This window comes from Gymnodraco acuticeps, unplaced genomic scaffold (assembly GCF_902827175.1).
Source record: "Gymnodraco acuticeps unplaced genomic scaffold, fGymAcu1.1, whole genome shotgun sequence".
Taxonomy (NCBI): Eukaryota; Metazoa; Chordata; class Actinopteri; order Perciformes; family Bathydraconidae; genus Gymnodraco; species Gymnodraco acuticeps.
Genome location: NW_022990334.1, coordinates 1,898,604 through 1,920,027, shown reverse-complemented (window position 1 = coordinate 1,920,027; position 21,424 = coordinate 1,898,604). Strand labels below are relative to the sequence as shown.

The 21,424-nt window shown below is 40.6% G+C and overlaps 1 protein-coding gene and 2 long non-coding RNA genes across 12 annotated transcripts in view; 2 read left to right on the top strand and 1 right to left on the bottom strand.

Moving 5' to 3' along the window:
- The window catches only part of LOC117550722 (rho guanine nucleotide exchange factor 9), a 72,375-nt gene that overhangs the window by 33,719 nt on the left and 17,232 nt on the right, over positions 1–21,424 (bottom strand). For 2 of the 10 annotated variants that reach the window (XM_034223242.1, XM_034223245.1), the window contains exon 1: positions 1,183–1,616. The exons of 4 other annotated variants lie outside the window; for them this stretch is intronic. In XM_034223242.1, coding sequence (XP_034079133.1) covers positions 1,183–1,191 — 9 coding nt within the window. In that variant the 5' untranslated portion in view covers positions 1,192–1,616. 4 more of the 10 variants (XM_034223237.1, XM_034223239.1, XM_034223241.1 and 1 more) reach the window with 3 other exon arrangements.
- On the top strand, positions 4,542–8,674 carry LOC117550727. The gene is made up of 3 exons (XR_004569693.1): positions 4,542–4,671; positions 5,852–5,997; positions 7,805–8,674. It is a non-coding gene; the product is annotated as an uncharacterized LOC117550727 (long non-coding RNA).
- LOC117550728 lies at positions 8,735–9,727 on the top strand. Its single transcript, XR_004569694.1, has 2 exons — positions 8,735–8,917; positions 9,177–9,727. It is a non-coding gene; the product is annotated as an uncharacterized LOC117550728 (long non-coding RNA).

Below are 21,424 nucleotides of genomic sequence, written 5' to 3'. Positions count from 1 at the left end.
CACCCAGGCTCATATACACATATACAACTTAATGAACACACATATGCACTATGTAATCAATGCAGGCCATCTGAGCCATAACCACTGCAGTGTAGAATACTCAAATATTATGATATAGTAATGTGGGGGTCCTGCATTGGACAGAAGTAATTAAAAACACACATCCACATGCCTAACCATGTGATTAAAGTATTTATTTGTATACATGGTTGCAAATCATTTCTTTCCTTCACCTAAAGTACAACATTTGCCACTAGACACACGAAAACACACATGGCACTTAGCCTCGAGTGTGTGAGTGTGAGAGCACATACGGTGTCTTTAAAAATCCCAGCCAGCCGGCCTACCATCGCTATTTATAGGACCGTCATGGACAGGCTTTTAGCATATCTATTTCTGACATTCATTCAACATTCATGACACCTGGCTTCAATCCTTTATTATGTTATGGCACAGGAAGAAAAGAGGAAATGGGTTTGTTTTTTTCATCTCCATCTGACATGTTTTTTCACTTTCTTATATAAGAAATATGCAGGTGTCATAACGTGCAAGCTTCAGGTGCCACGTTGAAATGAAGTGAACAAGTGAATATAGTGGGCTCTGAAATGGGAGCTGAGTTTAGCTGCATCTAAAATGGGGGAAACCTGGAGTGACAGAGGCCCTCCTTTATTAGGCCTAGCCCTGCAGCTGCTATTGGTTACTGCTCAGCTGAGACTACAATGATCCTCTGGAGTCTAGCATCAGCAGCAGCCTCTCACTTGCACCGCTATTTGCTACAAATATCACATTTCCTTCAGAGGAAGAAGTCACTGCTCAGCTATAAGCTGCCATATTGTGGATGTGGTGAATCACAAGAGCAAAACAAGTCCTGACGCAGCAGTAGGCTGGGATTACAAAATACACCACAGATTCATTTTTCATCTCAAATGATTATAGAATAACGTTAATCCATGCGCATTGTCCACAAAATACAACATGGAGGAAAGAGGGGTATCGACGTAGAGGAGGGGGGGACATGTTTATATGCGAGGGGATATGCATTTCCAGTCACCACAGAGAAGGATCTGTATCCGCACATCTACGACCACCACCAGACAACACTAGCTATCACAAACGGTGAGAGGACACAAGACATAACGAAGGATTGGGTAAGGGGGGTAACAGAAATACATTATGTTGTACCAACGTCATTCATTTCAACGCGTAGCCGTGATGGAGCGCCGGGTGTCCCCGCTCTCGACCAAAGCGCACCGCCTTTCTCTCCTCTCCTGTGTGAAAGTGTGGTGCGCTGCGATCCGGGCCCCAAGCGCAGATCCATTAACGAGTACCGAGGATGAACATCAACAGCACGTTCACAAGCACCAGAACCGCGATCACAGTAAACACCGCGCAAGTCTGGACATCCAAGGCCATGGCGCAGCGCTGCAGGCCGATGCTGAGATGCGCTCTCAGGTTTCTGGCAGAATTCAGCTCTCCACGGCGTCTAGACACGTAGCCTCAAAGCCACGGAGAAATCCACCATTACAGTGAGGCGAGAAATGAGAAAGAAAGATGCCACTACGCCTCCTCACAACACGCGATGTAATTCATAAAGGCACGGGAAGAGATGCATCATTCCTCACCATCATCATCGTCATCAGTCTGCACCGCGATTTCTCCCCGCTAGTCAACACCTGCCGGTGCTTCGCCTCTTCCCCTTAAACCGAGAGACTCTCAGGCCAATAGGTTCTCAAAGCAAACAAGAGAGAGGCTGTGCGCAGGCTGATCGCAGCTGCCGAGCTGCCTTCCGGTGAGTGGGGACCAGCAGAGAGACGGGCTGTGTGGCTGAGAGGCGGTCCTGTATTAATACTGAGGCTGCCGGCTTCAGCCATCACCTACAGTCGGGGGAGGGGCACAGCCAGCCCCTCACTCACTCCCCACATCGACCACTGAGGCCAGAATCATAACCTCATCCATCTCCCCCCGTCTAAAAATATCCCCGTGCCGTGGTGATTTATAATTTATCATTAACGGGCCGTGATGAGGGAGAATAAATGTCACAATAATGGATGCACGTTTCCTAAAGTGATCAACGTCTTATAATTTTATTGGCGTAATGTCAGCCTTTTCTGCCAATTTGTCTGTGGACACGCATCAATCAGATACAGTGTGTCCAGTTGATCTGATAATCAGCCACATTCACACCCTGTGGTGACAGGCAGCAGGCACTCTGATGTGCCATCTATGGGAACTAAAGAAATCTCTGCATGATCAAAAACGTATTTTATAAAAAGCACATTAAAAGTCGAGCAAATTCAGAAAATGTTATTCTTTGGGGGAGAAAAGAGACATTTGAAATAACATACTTATGTCTATTTAGTTTTAATGTATGTGACTCTTAAATTGTATTTTAATGTATTCATTATTGTTATTATTGATATAATTATCATGACTTACTAAACATTTCTTGATAATTATTGTTTGCTTTCTAAGGTGGGGGTATTGAGCACTGTGTTTTTGTGTGTTTTTTTCCATGTTTTAAATCAATAAAAAAGGGGAAGATCATCCTAGTCAACAGTTTCAGAGCTTGCTGATGAAGCTCGGGGAGTGACATCATCATTTCATATAGCTGCACTTATGGTAATACTGGTTGTTTTTTTAACCCTTGATAATGCATGTCCATCCATAATCCACACACTCCGAGTTTAACTCCCATGATGACCTTGATGTTTTGTAAATCAGTTTATTTCCCATTTAATGTAATAAAGAGAGACACTCGTATACCTTAATGGGACAAGGATCAAGTGCATTAAGCTTTTTGTGGATATATTTCAATACTAATTTTAATGGGGAATGCTAATGCGAGGACACACTCAACACAATGGATTCCAACTGGTTTGTGAGAGTATCCCGACCCCCTTATCATCGTTGAGGTGCCCTTGAGCCACATGTTCAACCTTAAGAGATGCAGCGGCTCAGTGTCCCACAGAGGACATTGTAGGTTCAGAGGAAAACCTACCTTGGAAACAAATTAAAAAGTACAAAATACACAGCACCAAACCTCAACTAGAGGGTGTGTCTATCGTAAGTCCTCTATACTAAACAAACACTAATTTGTGGAACAGGAAAATATATTCAGAAGGACTGAGGTTTGCCCAGAACTTGTGGTACATTTCATTTCCAAGCCCCCAGGAAAACTGCGGTAATCATGTGACGCACTTAACTCTGAAGGACAATATGACATTCAACAAAACTGCGCAACACTTTCCTGAGCGTCATACACATTTAAAAACAATAAAATTACCGCAACCAATATCATTTTCCCACAAGTGAAATGTAAAAGTTCCAAATAAGCTGTATAACAATTTGCCTGGTGATATGTCCATGCAGCATTAGAAGTAGCAGGTTGTTGTTAACAGTTTAGTCAGAGGGGAGGACAGAAGCTGGAGACAGCTTGACATTTGAGCAATTACAATAACTTTCAAAATCATCCCAGAGTATTTGCAAGAAAGACATATCATGTCAGTTAAAACTGCTAAAACCATTCCTACAGCTGCTATTCCATATGCTCAATATGTTTGCTCTAATTTGCACTAAAGTACGGCTACAGTAAATGAACACATTGCAGTTGCTGCTAGCGTGGTTAGCTTTTTCTTAGACACAGGGCCAACATAAACAAACTATGTTGTTTGGATGTTGAACATATAGATGGATACATAATCTGTATAAAAGAACGTTGTTACAGGGACAAATCCCATTGGTGTGTGGACTACGATTTGGAAGCTTTGAGTTGGGTGTTTTCGCCATTCTTTTTTGTGAACTTCACATGCCACGTACAATGTAAGAAAAAAAGTTTTTTCACAGAAATTTACTGTATTATTTTACAGACCTTTCTTGTTTTTCTATATTACGTGTAAATACCATAAAAATACAGTAAATTACTTTTATTTAAAATAAATAAAGGTTTTATTCTGTAAATTGGTTTGATGAGAAATTATCGTTTTTTTACAGGATAATTCCATTGTTTAATTGTCTTGAATGTTAAATTACATTTAATTCTATGTAAAAACACATAAAATACACATAATTTTACTACATGTAAAATGAAGGCAACTTTCTTTTTTTTGTTGCAGTAAAACCTTAAATGTAATGTAACAAAATGTAAAAAAATCTAAAATAACTGTATTCTGTACTGTTGTAGAATAAAAATAAATCTTATTATAAAACATCTCTAAAATGTTAAATAAATGTATACATCTTCACAAAAAATGTAATATATTGCAGAAATACCCAAAAATGATTTTGTGTAAATAAAGTAGTTTTCATAGTATACTAAAATAGTTAACTGTAAAAAAAAGTGTCAAATAAAAAAAACGTAAAATGTATGTAAAAAGCTACGGCACTTGAAATGGAATCCAGCCATACAACGGCAGACAAGACAAGCAGGATTGGAATGAGTCCACAACACTCCTGATTGGTTGATATAAACGTCATCGAAAAAACCTGCCAATGAGCACTGTCCGCGCCTTTCAATCCAATTTGAAACTTCCAAGTCAGTTTGAGCGGCTCTCCTGCGGAGCTACAGCTGTCTGTCTGCTCACGAGTTTATGGACTAATATCGGGATAGTTTTACATCTACACGTTAAATATGAGCATCGGGACGTCAACAGAGAACAGAAGACTTGAGATCTGGTGAGTCCTGCAACTGTAATGGAGTTAAACATGTATTTAGATAATTCTTAGTTTGTGAATGTTTAATTGTGTATTTAAGGTTACGTTTCTTCTTCTAGTTCAGTGAGTTTTGAGTGATGAGACATATATTTTAAGGGAATCTTTGGAATCTCAGCTTTCATATGATACGTTTGTGCAGATAGCATGAAGTAAAAAAGATCGCTTTTGCCAGTTATGTGCTAAAGTAGCGTTAGCCCCGTTAGCTGTTAGACTTGTGTTTCGTTTAGTTAAAAATGGTTAATATAGTCAGTTAGCTGAGTTTCTTCCCGTTAAGTAGGTAAGCATCATTAATAGGTTGTTACATTTTAAGAAGTCCTGAGATGCTGTTTCTTGCAAGATGTCCCACCGGCGGGACAATCGGGCTATACAGGTTAACAAGGTGGCTGCTAACGTTAGTTTACAGCTTATTGCAGTGCTGCCGCCATCCTCTCGTCTCCAACGCGGGACGATTACACATAAACGTGCAGCAGGGTGTCACAGTGTTGTCGCCAATCTTATTGTAAAGTTTCACAGCTTTTTTACTGCGGAATTCAGTTTGTTAATGTTCAGTAGCCAACAGCTATCATAGCATAAACTGCTAACCACTAACGTTTGGCTAACTTGCTAGTTAGCTCTATATATTACAAGCTAACATGACTAGCTAATGTCACACTGTGTGAACTAAAATAGTTGTTGTATTACTACATCATACATGCTTGGTCCAAATCTCTGCTAAAATGATTATTTTTAACAAAATTATCATTAAAGTATCTTTATTTTTTTGCATTTGTATCACACTTGGCATAAACTATTTTAGTTAATCAATTAGAACTGGAGAATTAAAATAATGATTTGTGGTAATCAAAAACAATGTATTTAAAGAAACACTAGGAATAACATAGGAAATAATACGGATAATGTTTTACCCATGTTGTGCCTTAGAAGTGTAGTGATACAAACATGATTTTTATTTTAAAAAGTAAGAAAGTTCAAATGAAAATTGGTGTTGATCAAAAACAGGTTAATTGAGGAATTCCTGGAGGTAATTTATTGCAAAGATATTTACAATTTAAACTAATTTGGGTCACTTTTGATGCATGTTGGTTGTATGTTGTGTAACAAAGGGTTACCATGACAGCTGTGATGTTCACTCTTTTGACAGAGCACCAGTGGACAGTGAAGACTATGGAACAGAACATGTGATGGCTTTGTGTGGAAAGCTGCTGAAGCCAGCCGGTGACTCCTCATCAGTCTCTCCTGGCAGCACCCAGCTATTCTTCCATCTTGTAGATGAAAAGACTTTGATATGTGAGTAATAACTAACTTGTCTCTAACATAATATTGAATGTCAGTGTTTCTCCTAGGTTTACTGCTGATATATTCTAGGGGGCCGATATTCCGCATTTGACCGATTATCGGTATCGGCCTTTTTTTTAATCAAATTGCCGATAAAACTTTGGCTCTGATGCGGCCGTTTCTCTGGCTGCAGTCACCACTCTGTGTACACGAGCAATGTCCCGCCCACAGCGTTATCTGATAGGCTATTACTGAAGATTTTCCGGGCGGGAGACAGCCAGAGAGGCGGGACCTTCTCAGATTACAGGCAGGTGCGAAAGAACGCAGACACAGACTGAAGCAAGCAGCAGCGCTGAGCGGCAGAGCCATACATGTGTTAAATCGAAGTTCAATAAACATCCCAATCCCCTATGCTGAAGTTGCAAAAACACCACGATCTTATGATCCAATTCTATCAGTTTCCCAGTTACAGTCAGTCAGAGTTGGGGGTGCGTGCAGCGTCTCGCAGCGGAGTAACTGTGGTGGGGGGGGCTGCGAGTGGAGCCTTGCAGTTTTTCAGGTTGATATGTGAAGCTCATTAGCTAGCCAACATGTATCTAGCAAATGTTTAGCAAAATATTAGAAGTGAGGCTACTAGACTAACGTTAGGTCTACTGTAATAGCCTCACTTTTAATAGTTTGCAAAACATTAGCTAGCACTAGTGTTTTGCAGTTGCTAGCAGCTTATTGGGATTTTATGCTAGATAGACAGATCTAATAAATTAAGCATTATTGTTAGTTAAGCAGGTCAGCCTGCAGCCCTACTTCTTGTCTCTCTCTCTAACTCATTGCAGATGACTGCACTAAAGAAAAGGGCACAGAGAGGAAACCAGTTGTAAGATGTTTAAAAGTTAATTAAACATAATATAGGCTATGTTTAAATGCATTTCAAATAAGTAGTGTTGGAGTTTGTGTTATTCGACATTTTGACACCAAGATTTTTTTTTTTACTGCAAATGTATATCGGTTCCAAATATCTGTTATCGGTCTCCTTGATTACTAATCATTGGTATCGGTATCGGCCTTGAAAAAGCCATATCGGTCGATCCCTAATATATTCTTTAAATCCTCTGGAGCAGAGAGAGGAGCTGTGGATTATTGTTATTGATTAATGCATCAGTGTTTCTTAGGGTCAAAAACACTAAACTCAACTTAAAATGAAAGCGTTAAGTTTATTTAATAAAAGAGCTCATGTTCAATGTGAAAAGTGACCGTAGATATAGATTTGTTGCAATTTGGTGCTATATGATATATATTTAAAAAAAATAATAATAATACAAAAATATATATGGGTTAGGGTTAATCCTATCCAGTGGTTAGTTTTAGGGTAAGCTCCACTGTTTTTTTATTTTAGGTATTCACTTTAAGAGAAAGGGATTTCAGAAACAAGTCGCACAAGTTTGGCTCGAGGTAAAATTAACAAAAGGTAACTGTTGTTACCCCTTCTAAACTTATGAAATAATGAGAAAATATGAATGACTCTTCATAGAGCCACGTCCACACAGCTTTAAAGTTGTAGGAAGCTGAAGCATTACATTCGTGCCAACGGCTAGTTGTCGTTTCTAAGGTATTAGAAAGTTGGTGTACTGGAAGGTTTAGCATAGGATCAATGCCCTTGGGATGCTCTCAATAACTGTTTTACAATTTTGTGTGTGTGTGTTTTGTGTAACCCTGCTTCAAAGGTCCATCATACAAGATGTAGGGGATCTATTGGCAGCTGCTGATAATAACATCCATTATTATGGTTTACTAATAGTTATCACTTCACTTCCTCCTCCAGCACCTGGACACAGCAGGAACCTACGCCAGGATCCTGTTTGTGGTCTTTAGCTCCGCCTTCAACACCATCATCCCGGCTCTGCTGCAGGACAAGCTCTCCCAGCTGCATGTGCCCGTCTCCACCTGCAGGTGGATCACATACTTCCTGTCTGACAGGAAGCAGCACGTGAGGCTGGGGAAACACCTCTCTGACTCCCGGACCATCAGCATCGGTTCCCCTCAAGGCTGCATTCTTTCCCCTCTGCTCATCTCCCTGTACACCAACAGCTGCACCTCCAGTCACCAGTCTGTCAAGCTACTGAAGTTCAGACGACACCACCCTCATCGGACTCATCTCTGGTGGGGACGAGTCTGCCTACAGGTGGGAGATGGACCATCTGGTGACCTGGTGTGGGGAAAACCACCTGGAGCTCAACGCTCTCAAGGCAGTGGAGATGGTTGTGGACTTTAGGAAGAACGCAGCCCCACCCACCCCCATCACTCTGTGTGACTCCCCAGTAACTGCTGTGGAATCTTTCCGCTTCCTGGGCATCATCATCGCCCAGGAGCTCAAACGGGAGCAGACTATCTGCTCCCTCACCAAAAAAGCACAGCCGAGGATACTCCATCACCATCTGGTACGCTGCAGCCACAGCCAAGGATAAGGGCAGGCTGCAGCGTGTCATCCGCTCTGCAGAGAAGGTGATCGGCTATAATCTGCCATCCCTCCACGACCTGCATGCCTCCAGAACCCTGAGGCGGGAAGATAGTGGCCGACCCCTCCCACCCTGGACACAAACTGTTCACCCCCCTCCCCTCCGCGCTCCATCAGGACCAGAACCTTTCTCCATCAGGACCAACACCTCTCTCCATCAGGACCAGAACCTCTCTCCTTCAGGACCAGTACCTCTCTCCATCAGGACCAACACCTCTCTCCATCAGGACCAAAACCTCTCGCCACCAGGACCAGCACCTCTCTCCATCAGGACCAACACCTCTCTCCATCAGGACCAGAACCTCTCTCCATCAGGACCAAAACCTCTCTCCACCTCAACAAGGCACGCTCCCCACCACTGACACTTTACCTCAGCCACAACGCAGACTCTATGCATTACATAATGGAGATCACAGGATGGTAAATAATGCAATGTTTAAATATTGCTTAATGCACATATTTTATATTTTATAATTTATTGCATTCTATTTCGATGTAAATTACTGCTTTATTTTATTGCTATCTTACTATATTTGTATTAGTGTTCTTAATATAGTTTGCTATCTGTGTACTTTTTTTTATTTGTATGTATGCACCACGACACCTAGTGAAATTCCTCATACGTGTGAACCTACCTGGCAATAAACCCGTTTCTGATTCTGATCTGTTTGTCCTCTAGGTTGCACTGCCACGTCTACAGTAGCGCAGAATGGACAGAGGAAACATGATTGGGCCTCATGTTTTTTGCAGCCAACATACATTATCCTACAAACTTGGGATAGGAGGGTGAGTGAACAAGTTATCCATTGGTTGGAACCTACATCCCCAATGTTAGACGTACTAAATCCTGCACACTGCTCCTTCAAATGGACAATGTGAACATATGTCGCCATTTTGTAAATCTTGTTATTTTCAGTTGAGAATGTTTCAAAGTAATCTTAAAAAAATTCTACTTACTTTTTGTTTCTACTGTTTATAAGTATGATGTTTAAATATGAAATGCTGTATTCATTAGTTGTACTATAATTCTACAAATATTTTTATATATAAGTTTTCAGAGTAATTGTTTCCTATAGAACATTTTGTGATGTCATTTTGTTGAGCCTGTTTGATTGGAAAATGTTAGAAAAAAGCTGTAAAATAACAGTATTCTAGCTGTAGAACTTTAGGTTCTGTATTTATGTTGGTGTAAGATCATACAAATCTAATAAAAAAAAAATGTAAAAAACAGTTTTTATCATCAGAACTTTATTTAAGGTATTTGAATGTAACATTTTAAGACAATGAATTTTGAAAAGAGAGGAAAGTGTTTTCCTGTAAAATCTTTAAGGACAATTCCTGTATATTAATTGCTTTTGCACTTTATTTCAGTTTTTTTACTTTAATGTTATGGTTTTTGTTTGGCAGCCTGCTGCTGCCAGTCATTTGACCGTTTTTTTTACGGGTTTTTTGCCCGTAGAAGTTTTAGTGCTGTACTTTTATTAAAGGTTATTGACTGTAAAAAGAGCAGATACACCTGTAAAATAACAGTATTTCACTGCTGAACTTTAAGTTCTGTCACTTTATTGAAGGTGTTTGACCGTAATAATTTAGGATAAAACTGTAAAATAACAGTATTTCACTGCTGAACTTTAAGTTCTGTCACTTTATTGAAGGTGTTTGACTGTAATAATTTAGGATAAAACTGTAAAATAACAGTTTTTACATGCTTAACTCTAAATTATGTCCGTAATAAACAAGGGAAGATACCTGTAAAATAACAGTGTTTCTCTGTAAAGGAAATTCATTATATATACTGTGAATTTACGTTTTTTCCCCATTATTGTAATTAGGGTATTTCACTGTAATTTGACGGTAAGTTTTTGGAAGCCCCAGCTGCCAGATTTTTACCGTTTTTTTACAGTTTGTTTTTTTACAGTGTAGGTGACGGACATGTTATATCTAACTCTCCTGAACAGAAAACATACCATAAAAAGGTAACATTTCCGAAGAGAGAAACACGAACAACACTAAACCAAACACTACTGTGATTACGTGGTTGCCACTCCATAAATCCTACCTTATTGTCCATTTGACTTTTAATGGGACCATAGGTTTCAAAACGAACATCATGATATGTAAAAGAAGACTTGGAACTAGCATCTGATTGATTATTGATGATCATAAACTTCCAAGGATGATTTAATGGCAATACATTAAGGGAGAAATAGACTTATACACTAACTGACTTCTAATAACAATGTGTGGAGTGGCCCCCTGCTGGCTATTAGAGAGAGTGCACATTTTTGGATGGATACCAGATTAGTGGGTTATGTTTCAGGATTATTTTGAGAAGCTTCTGATGATTGGACACATTGTTTTCCCGCCTTAAATCTTCTGCTGGAAACCAATCTGTGAATCAATGCAGACACAGATGATCTTTTCCACAAAGTAGCAAGCTTTGTTTCAACTTTCAAACCCTAGGTAAAGGAGGGTTTGTTATTCAAAACTATTTTTTTGGTGCAGTATTCCTTTAAGACTCTGTTCTGATTGACAGGCCAACATGGCTCAGGCTTCCATCTGATGCTCGTGTTTGCCATTGGTGTGCACGTTATTATTTTGGCTTCCAGTTGTTTCACAAACGAGTGCACCCCAGCCTGCATCTATTGTCCTGGCGTCTGCGCCTCTCATTGTCAGCAGATTATGAAGAGAGGCACAACAGCACCATGAATGAATTCATAAAGGGGAATCGGTTCAATTCCAGCCACCACCTCGTCTTCCATCCAACACACGCCCAGACACAAAAACCCTCTCCGTAATACACTGTCTTCAAATGAGAGCCTCGGGATGGGTAAAAAAACCTGAGAATAAGTTTAAAAGAATAACACAAAAGGAGTGCACTATATCAGTATTTTTAAAGCCATAAATTATTTCGAGGGCACTTTCTGCACATACATGCTGATAAAAGCAATGGCTCCTGAAAGCCAGGCTTTCAGTGGGTTGCTGTACGAGGCATCACAGCTGAGATATGACAACCGTCCTCAAACAAGATACAAGATCCTTTTTTGTCTTGCTCTGTGCTTGGTGGTGTGTGTATGAAACGCAGAGTGAGCAGATTACATAAACCTGCCCTATCTCTGTGGGCTCCCTCTCCAATCTCCCTGACATTTAGACAACAAAGGTCACATCTGAAAGTCTAAATCTGCACAGACACCACGGCTAATAAACTCATACATTATACAAAAGACGGGGAGAGAGGGGGTTTGTAAAAAAATAGGCAGATTATATCCCACCAGCAGAGGATAACATGTTAAATAAGATTACATTTACTGTATGTGAAGAACATGCAAAGATGCAGTTAATCAATACGACTTGCATCATTTTCAGATGCTACTATTGTGAGGGATTTGTACAAATAATTTGTACCGTCATCAGCCTTTTTCTTTATTCTTTGTAAAGCTTCAAATGGGTAGTATTTATAGCAGGGCCATGGTAATTGTGTTTTTTTGTCCCCTCAATGTATTAACAGCAATGCTTGAATTTGCAAATAAGGAAGCTTCCACCAAATGCTTCAGTTTACCCAATATGCCATGCCAACCAGTTAAGTTGCAGTTTACGTCCATGTCTGTTCAAAATGTCATCACTTAATAATTCTAACCTTTTAGACATGCGTGAAATTATCACAATTGGTATATAAAGTCTTGAGTAATGGCTGAAAATGTGTTTTGTAAGGTCACAGCTGCCTAGACATTTGTCCACCAAATAAAAATAAGATTTTCCTTAAGTCCCTCTTAAAATGTATTTACAACAAACACATTCAGCTATATAGAGAGATAATTGAATGGATGTATGTGTGGACAGACGGATGGACGGACAACTCACGATGCCCCTTGGTCTTGCCATCAAAATTTGGTACGTATCCTTTCATCTTGCTTTACTTTGGTTCTTCACATTTGAAATGGTATGTTCACTGTCACATCTCTTCGCCACAGCAAATTAATAGTCGGAAAAGTGAACTTTGCACTGTGGCTGTGCACTCTCTTTATCATGAAGGTCTGATATAATGTCTGTTACAGCAGCCACTGCACCAAACTGATGAGCTCACCCTTCACTCTTTCTGGGATAATGACCTTGAACCCCTTCCACAGAACCAGCTGCTTGCTGCCTGCTTGATTGGGGCATCTTTCCCCCCCGTGAGAGAACCACTCTAGTACACATTGGCAACCACAGTCCAATTACGCCAAAGGGATAACATCATCTGCAAATACCATGTCGCCAAACTGGACTCTTTCCAGACCGCGAGTGTGCCTCAATATCCTGTCCGTGAATATTACAAACACATGTGAGTACAAAGCACACCTTTCTTAAAACAAGGTTGATGTACTGTAATGCTGCCAACAAAACCCAGAGTGTAATTCAAGTATTGCCGCAGAGCACTAGCTTCAATAAGTACTCATAGTCATTAGTATCCTGTTAGGATATAGACAGGAAGTTATGCTACCTTAGTCTGTGGTCGCTTGCTACAGTATTGACATCATCAATCATTGCCACAGTGACAGCCCTATAAGGAACAATGTTTGCACCGCTCACCTTTAGATGAAGGATGGTAAAATATTCCAGCCCCTCCCTATTTTTGAGCATTAGATTAAGTCAAAAACTGCTGCAGAGTCATCCCTTTAAGTTTATTTCATGACATTGGTATTTTTCTTTGAACACTGCTGGACATCCTCTCATTATACAACCAGAGAGTAGTGTAGATAATTAATTCACCATTCTCCTTCATGTTTATTTGCTGGTCTGAGATCAGCCCTTTGGTTCTGACTGTATCTACTCTGAGGTCATTCCTTCTGGCCTTTAGCCAGCGAGCGACGTCCTTAGATAGTCTCTCCCTGAATAAGACTACACATTTCAGTGCTGGCAAAGGAATCTGTTTGTGGTCAGTAGGTATTTGGCTAATGGGAGGCGAAGCCCACCACACCCATTTCCCCTCCAGTCTGCTCCAATTCTTTTGTTCCCCTCCCGTCCCCACGACAACCACACTGATTTCCCTCTTCCTCCCAAGCCTTAAAGCCACAAAGCGGCCTAAAAATAATTTGCCGGACTTTTCCTGAACGCAGTTTTGCACCATTGTTCAGACGTCAGCTGTTTTCCGTTCGGCTCAATTTGGCTATTGGTGTAAAGGCTAGTGAGTGGGTCAGAGCATCGAGGATTTTAAGAAATGTTGCAAAACAGATGAGATAAGAGCAGTATAGGTCATGCCAAGTGGGGTGGAGAAATGAGGGTTAAAACAAAACAAAACAAGTGATATCACAACATTACGAGACAGAACAGGTTTGTGTGGAATTTTCCATTCGGTCATGACATAGCCAAGGGACGAATAAAAATGAATTATTTAATGACGACCCTGTGCAATATCTACGAATCTGCCCTGCGACTGTGTTTTTGATAGCCCCCCCCCCCCAGTGAGTCTGCTAAACATTGTCAAGTTCTAGCAAGGAAGGAGAAGACGTTAAGTCTTTGTGTAAACACTGAAAGAAATAAGAGTATATATAAAGGACAAGCTTGTAGAGGAGAATCATAAAATATGAAGCTACGTCTCACCTGTTTTCCACACTACTGGGTCGGAAACTTGGTCATTAATACTTTGATAATGATATTTTATTTGCTAAGGGGTAGTTGATAATTGTGAATTAAAGATGAAGAATAAAACAGAGAACTCTAACTTAAAAGTTTGCTTGTTGACCTTTATTTTAAATCCAAATAGTTTTGGACAACTGTTTGCTGACAGTGCACACTTGTTATGGCAAAAAGCAATAAAAAAATAGTGCAACATTTTGGGAAATACTGCCTTCTTGCAATTTTTTTGTTTAATCTGTACAATAACCGAAAGTATACAATTATCATTTTATGAGGAGTACTGTGCAGACATATTGCTTGACTATACTGAAGCTGTCACTACTTAAAACCTACGCTGATGGCCTGGCAAACACACAGTGACGCTTAAAAGCAATGTCACATCACTGCACAAATAACACAACAACAAATAAGATATGCAACTATTTTATAAGCCTTAGAGGTACCGCAGATTTCTTTATTTAGAAAGAAAAATGCTAATTATTTCCAGCATTTATGCTAAGCTACTTGTCTGGGCTTCATTATCTATTTGTTTGTCCCTCTTCTTTGACTTAACTTCATCGGGGCATGTTGAGTCCTTAACATATCCTTCAAGAGCGACAAACTGAAATCCCTACAGCCTCCTGCATTTAAGTGAAAGGGGCACTGAGTCTAAAACGCCTGTAAAACTTCCCATGGAGGGGAAACCTCACTAAACAAAACACACTATAACAAGCTCCCCAAAGACAGCATTGCAGCTTTCCACAAACCGCAACAAAAATAAAGCATTAAGGAGCACTGTTGAGACTGTTATTTATTTATGTTTCTGTTCAGCATCAGTGTCCGTGTGTACTTCATTAAAGCCCAAAGAGTGTTCATTTCAAAGCCCAGCTGTGGGCTGAGGGGTAAAATTGAATGACCTATGCTAAGATGTGGTTGGTTGCCTCAGCCAGCACTGGTGTGAGTGTACTGAGTGTGCTGGCTGGTGTCATCATTCATCAGAGCACTGTCAGACACCTGCGGACCGAAACACTGGGAGGTGGGAGCAGGAGTGTCTTCCCACCCTCGCTGAGTTTACTGACTGCTACTTTGCATGCAGCATCTGTTGGATTTTGGTCTCTTTGGAAGCATATTTAGATTTAGATTTGAACAGTTTTAGTGGTGGTAGTCACATCATCTGAGACAGCCTACTCCCATACTCTCATCTGTAGCTCGCATAAAAGGGGATTCGGGTTGGAAATGATACAGCTCCACCTGCTCTCTGCACTGAAACGATTTTACATTCTGACTGCCTCCACGCCACGAGAGTTCAAAAGCAGAGCATCGGATTGAAATGCAAAACTCTGCAGTGAAACGGTGTTTGGGTGCAGGGGTTGTTTGGGATTCTGTTTCTCAGCACCTAACTCTGTGTTGGTGGGTCAATTCCTGCCATCAAAAACGTTTCAGTCTTCATCTGAGATAGTGCAGTCCTGGAACACATTCACAAACAGCTGCACACGGGCACGGATGCAAAAAGCAGGTGTTTTCACATGCCTGGAGGGAGTAATGTGATGGAGAGAATAGTGAGGAGATGAGGTAAGGAACTAAAAGAGAAAATTATATCTGAGAGAGGCGGAGAGAGACATGGGAGTGATGGAGGGAGTGATGACGTGTGCTGAGGTCAGGAAGAAAAGATGGAGAGGGGGAACGAGGGAGAAGAACAAGGAGAGTGGGGGTTGCATAATAAGTGTATGTGATGGAGGTTTTTTTCTGACTCCGCATGTGGTGTGCCAGGGAGGTCAAATGCAGAAAGTTAAGCTAAATAATGTACACAAGAAGTGGCAGCTGCCAGAAAAATCCGGCCCATCTTTCACAGAGGCCTGCAGGACACATTCTAACTAGCAGCGCACTGTACAGGCAGTTAGCTTCTGTCTCATTATTTTAAGGAAGGGACAAAGAGACCAGGGCTGAAGCTGCGTATGCTATTCCCGGGACAACAGTCAACTAACTTATATTCACATCACAGCTGTTGTCTAGTTTTAGATTCAAATATAGTCTCTCGTAAAAAAGCACCAATATGCTATTAAAATTCATTACTGGAAGAATTGTCAGTTAAATATTTCTTATGAGCTCATAAAAAGGTTAAAAAGGACTGGATTACAGTAAATGTTACATATTAGCATTTAGCCGAGTTCTAAATGTAAAATATATTTAGATAGGGAGAGGTACTTAATTAACTTTTAAGTCAAAGTACTGTTACCTTGCTTGATTACAACAGAACATGTAACATCTTGTATGGTTACAATTATTTTTGCTTTTAAAACTGAAGTCAGAATTGTTTTCATATGTGCTGAAATGGTTATTACAAGCAACAGGTGGTTTGTGGTAAATGTAGAAGTAGTCAGAGAACCGATGATTTGGTACCTAGTCGATGCCTAAATTGTGAAAACTTGAATTATTTGTCTACAGGGTTCGAGACTCACAACGTCCTATCCTCCTGGAGATGATAGAAAAGGAGTTTGGGACGCAGTAAAGTCACAATCAACATGCTCAGGGAAGGCAACATATTCTTTCCGAAGCATTGTTAACACATCTGTGTCCAAATCGGCAGATGGGAAAGCCAGTTAAAAATATGTATTAGAAGCTGGTGAACAGAGATCCTATAATGTTGTAGAAATTGTGAAGAAGATCTATTCAGTACATTTGAGTGAAGATTGATCAAATGTTATAATGATGTGTTCAAATCTGGGTAGAAAAGCGAGCAATGCAGTTGTTTAGAGGAGATCACAAGAAGGCATTACATAGATGTTAGTGATAGAATTATGTTGAATTTAACTTTCAGCAAAAACCAGTATACAAATAATAATAAATGTTTTGAATAGAATACAAATTTGGACATTTTACTGAAAGTGGTATCTAATGTCACATTTTTTGTATGGTCACACCCCTTTTAAAACAGACAATTGATGACAAGACAAGAGCCAGAAGATACTAATATGTCAGAAAAAGCTGCAAGAAGACAACCCCTGATCAGGTCTGAATAATGTAGTGCTATGTACTGTATGTTAACACTCACCTAGTCTGCTCTTCCCTTCAATGTGACGGTTGGTAACATGTGTAGAACATTGTTAAGCTACTATGACTGCTTACCATGAATGAAATAACAATGTGCATTGCACTGCAGGATAAAAAACGCTTCATAGAATATTCATTCTGACTGAAGAAAGACCAAACAATGTTCCTTTTTAAAAAAATAAATATTTTGTGAATTGCTTCTTAGTGTATTGATTGGGCCTGCTTAAAGTATAATGGAAATCTGCCAATCAGGTTATTCTAGTTGTACTGTGCTCCGTAAAACATATTAATTGAAAAATATTGATCAACTTTCTATTTCCAATGAGTTCGACTCTACAAAGTAATGTATTGCAAAGAGTCATAGAAACGTATTAAATTCTAGGCTATTATTTTAGAGAATAGCTCAAATGAAACTTATCAGAGGAATGAACAGATAAGAAAATCCACAACTTCTCCGTTAGAGACATCTGTAACACGTTTTAGCCCGTGTCTGCTTCAAGATGGTGCTGTCAGATAATAAGGGATCACCATCTCACAGAACACGAGGTGACATTCTTCTGGGTTGACTTAATACCAGAACAAGTCTTTATCCCCAATATAATCCTAAGAAGCCATGGAAATAAACTGTAATACACAAACAGCAGAAACTGATGACTGTGGGTAAAATCAGCTAAGCACCCTGGGAACAGGTTTACAAATGATACAACTGATGCAGGATAACAAGCAGCCGAGTGCCTTAGGCCTTAAATAGTCTGAACAGAAACATCACTGCATGTTGTGACAGTGCTGCAACATTCCACCAATAAATACCCTGTCCTACAGTGGCAGTGGCGTTAGTGAGGCAGTGAGGATATAAGGGTTGACATACCGGCACTGATGAGGTATAAAACAGAATGTGCTCTGAGAAAGAACAAACCCAAATCTGTACATGCACAGGCATGCATGATCTGACAAAATGGTATAAGGCGGAAAAACTGTAAAACAGGATACACCAGTGAGGAAGAGAATTAGCACACAGCACTGTTCCTCCAGTCCTCTGGAACATGCAGCCATCTAAGATGAAAGTGGAAATGGCTTTTGCAGGGGAGCAAAAGAAACCTTCTCAAGCGCTATGTGTGGCGCAGTGGGTTGTGCATATATGTTAGGATCAGGAGGTCACAGGTTCAAACCCCACTGCAGTCAGCATGTCGGTGTGTCCCTGGGCAAGACACTTCACCCCAAATTGCTCCTGTGGGGATTGCCCACAGTATTGAGTATGTAAGTCGCTTTGGATAAAAGCGTCTAATAAGTAACATGTAATGTAATGTTGTATAAGTGAACAGGCCCTGAGCCTATCCGTCTCTCTCTTGCTCTGACACACACAAAAGCACACCACATAAGCATGGAGTCGCACGCCCATGCATACAACAACAAGAACAACACCACAAACACCTGACAGGCAGTAACCCATTCTTTGGAAGAAAACAGCCTAGGGAGGCTCTGACACAACCACCTGCTCAGATTCAGTCAGCAGCACTACTATTTATTAGAGCCCAATGCATCCTGCAAAATAGTAATAGCTGGTGGCTGCAGTAAGTCACAGCGGATACCTGCCTGTGCTTTGGCAGGGGAACAATGTTGAATGAACACTGATAAAAGATTTCAAGTCGCCTTGGGCTCAGAGCACAGACTGTACATGCATTCAGTTCTTTTTAAGGAAGACCTATTCCCATGGTTTGTGTCTGGCTCTAAAGTAAGCCCTGGGTAAAATAGATGCCACACAATCACAGCGTGTTGGACAGAGATATCACTGGCCGGTGCTAGTCATTCCTCACCAAATAATGAGGTCGTCAATGCAATGACTCATGCAGCCTGACAGATGAGTTATGAATACATCAGCATGTGAAGTGTTACTGTGTACGGGTGTGTACGTGTGTGTCAGAGTGAAGAGGGTGTATCATAGGCGCTGAGGCCTAAGAGGAATACAAAATCTTTGTCCATTTGGGAAAATTGTGTCTAAAATGCATTATAAATTATTATAGAAATCTGCTTATAGCACTTTGTTAGAATACTCATAATCCAATATAAAGCATTTTAAAATGACTTAAAAGGTCAAGGGTCATAATTATAGAATTGCTAGTCACTTCCTGACATTTTAGATTTATATTTACATTTTTAAACGTACTTAAAGTAGACAATGAACAGGGACTTTTTACCGGCTTGTCATATTTGCGTGTATTTCGTGTCACAGGTTAACTCAGTTAAACCCAAACAGAGCAGGTAAAAATAACAAAAGGAAGCTTAAAAATGTAGCTGGTTTTAAAGAACAGGTAAACACGAAAAATAGGAGCAGGCTAAAATAGTACAAAAGGAATGAAAAGCAGTAGTAACTGAATGAGGGACAAACCAGGATGGCACCAGGAACACAGGCAGCAAAGGGTTAGTTTGAAAAGAAAATGTGGGCTGTTTTTGTCAATATAGTACAGCTGAATGAAGACTGGAAAGTGGGGGGAAAAGAGGGGACGCCATGCAGCAAAGGCCCTGGAGTTATTTATAATCACACCATTACAACAGTGATCATAATGCTTTTTAAGAAAGAGGGAAAAAAAGTAAATTACACACTATGATCCTTGCAAAAACAAATGTTCAATAGTGACCAGCGACTATGAAATATTATAATGTTTGCCCCATGAGAGACAAACGTCGGTAAGCTGATTATAATGCATTATAGACAGGGGTGGACATAACTTTTTTGCCCTGGTTCTCAAAGGAGCACCTGGAGATGTTGCTTGGTGCTCATCCTTAAAATGAAATAAACTGTAACTTTTGAGGGGGTCTTGACTTTATTTGCCGGACACACGGCACTGAACACACATGCAGAGGTGAACACAGAACACACATGCAGTGGTGAACACAAGACACACATGCAGAGGTGAACACAGAACACACATGCAGTGGTGAACACAAGACAACATTAGCACGACCAGTAATCCTACAAGCTGTCATCACTACCCTCCTGACTGTTCTCCTGACTGTCTTCCTCTCTGTCAGACATGGTAGCTGATGATGTAGGCCTACTTCTTCCTCTCTGGTTGAGTCTGCGATTAGCTGCTTGCATCCACAAGTCAACAGCTGGTTTTGGGTCGAAAGTCTCTGTTTTCATCTTAGACAAGTGGATGTAATCAAATAAGTATGTGAACATAACCAATAATCTACCATAGCCAATAACAAATGAATGTAATTTATTTTATTTGTTCATTCATATCTTATTTTACCTTAACATTTATTTATTTATGCATTTTTTTTTTTTTATCTCTCCAGTTTTAAAGGATATTTTTGGTTACTGTCCGAGAGGAGGGGGGGGGAGAGAGAGAGAGAGACGAGAGAGAGAGAGAGTAGATGAGAGAGAGAGAGGAAGTATGCGAGAGCAGAAGCAGCGAGTAGAGGAGAGAGAGAGGAGAGAGAGAGAGAGATGAGAAGAAGAGAGAGGAAGGAGAGGAAGAGAGAGATGAGAGAGAGCCGCAGAGACGAGACGAGAGAGAGAGAAAGCGAGACGAGAGAGCGAAGAGAGCGAGAGAGAGAAGAGAGAGAGCGAGAGCAAGAGAGCTAGAGATAGAGGAGAAGAGAAGGAGAGAGATAGAGAGAGAGAGAGAGAGAGCGAGCGAGAGCGATCTCTCTCTCTCTCTCTCTCTTCTCTCTCTCTCTCTTCTCTCTCTCTCTCTCTCTCTCTCTCTCTCTCTCTCTCTCTCTCTCTCTCTCTCTCTCTGTACGCAAATGCACCTTTTTTCAAATGACCCGGTGCTCTTTTTTTGGCGGAGCTGCGCACGCGCACCAGTTACCTGCAGCCCTGATTATAGACATGGTCGTGATAGAAAGTGTTATTAAAACAAATTATCATAGGAGCAATGGTGCTCAGCACATGTGCATAAGAGTGTCTGTATAAGTCGTTTTTTTCCAGCACTGCCTTAATATCTGCCCAAATAGCCACTTCCTGCTGACTCATGCGTTCCTAATACATAGATGGCATTGCATAATATGATTATGACCAACAGACAGTCCTAGGATAGCCCACACTTAATCATATAAGAGTTCTCTTGAAACTCTTAATCTGTGTGAAGCCCTTAATAAAGCAGTCCCCCTTTCTGACAAGTTGACAGCGCAGCTTCGGGCACAGCATTAGCAACACACAGTCCTCTCATCTGCATAGGAATGAACAAAGACCTGCCACTGCTTGGTGTTTGTTGTACGAGGAGAGGGGAGTAGAGATGAGGAGAGGAGAGGAGAAGAGAAGAGAAGAGAGGA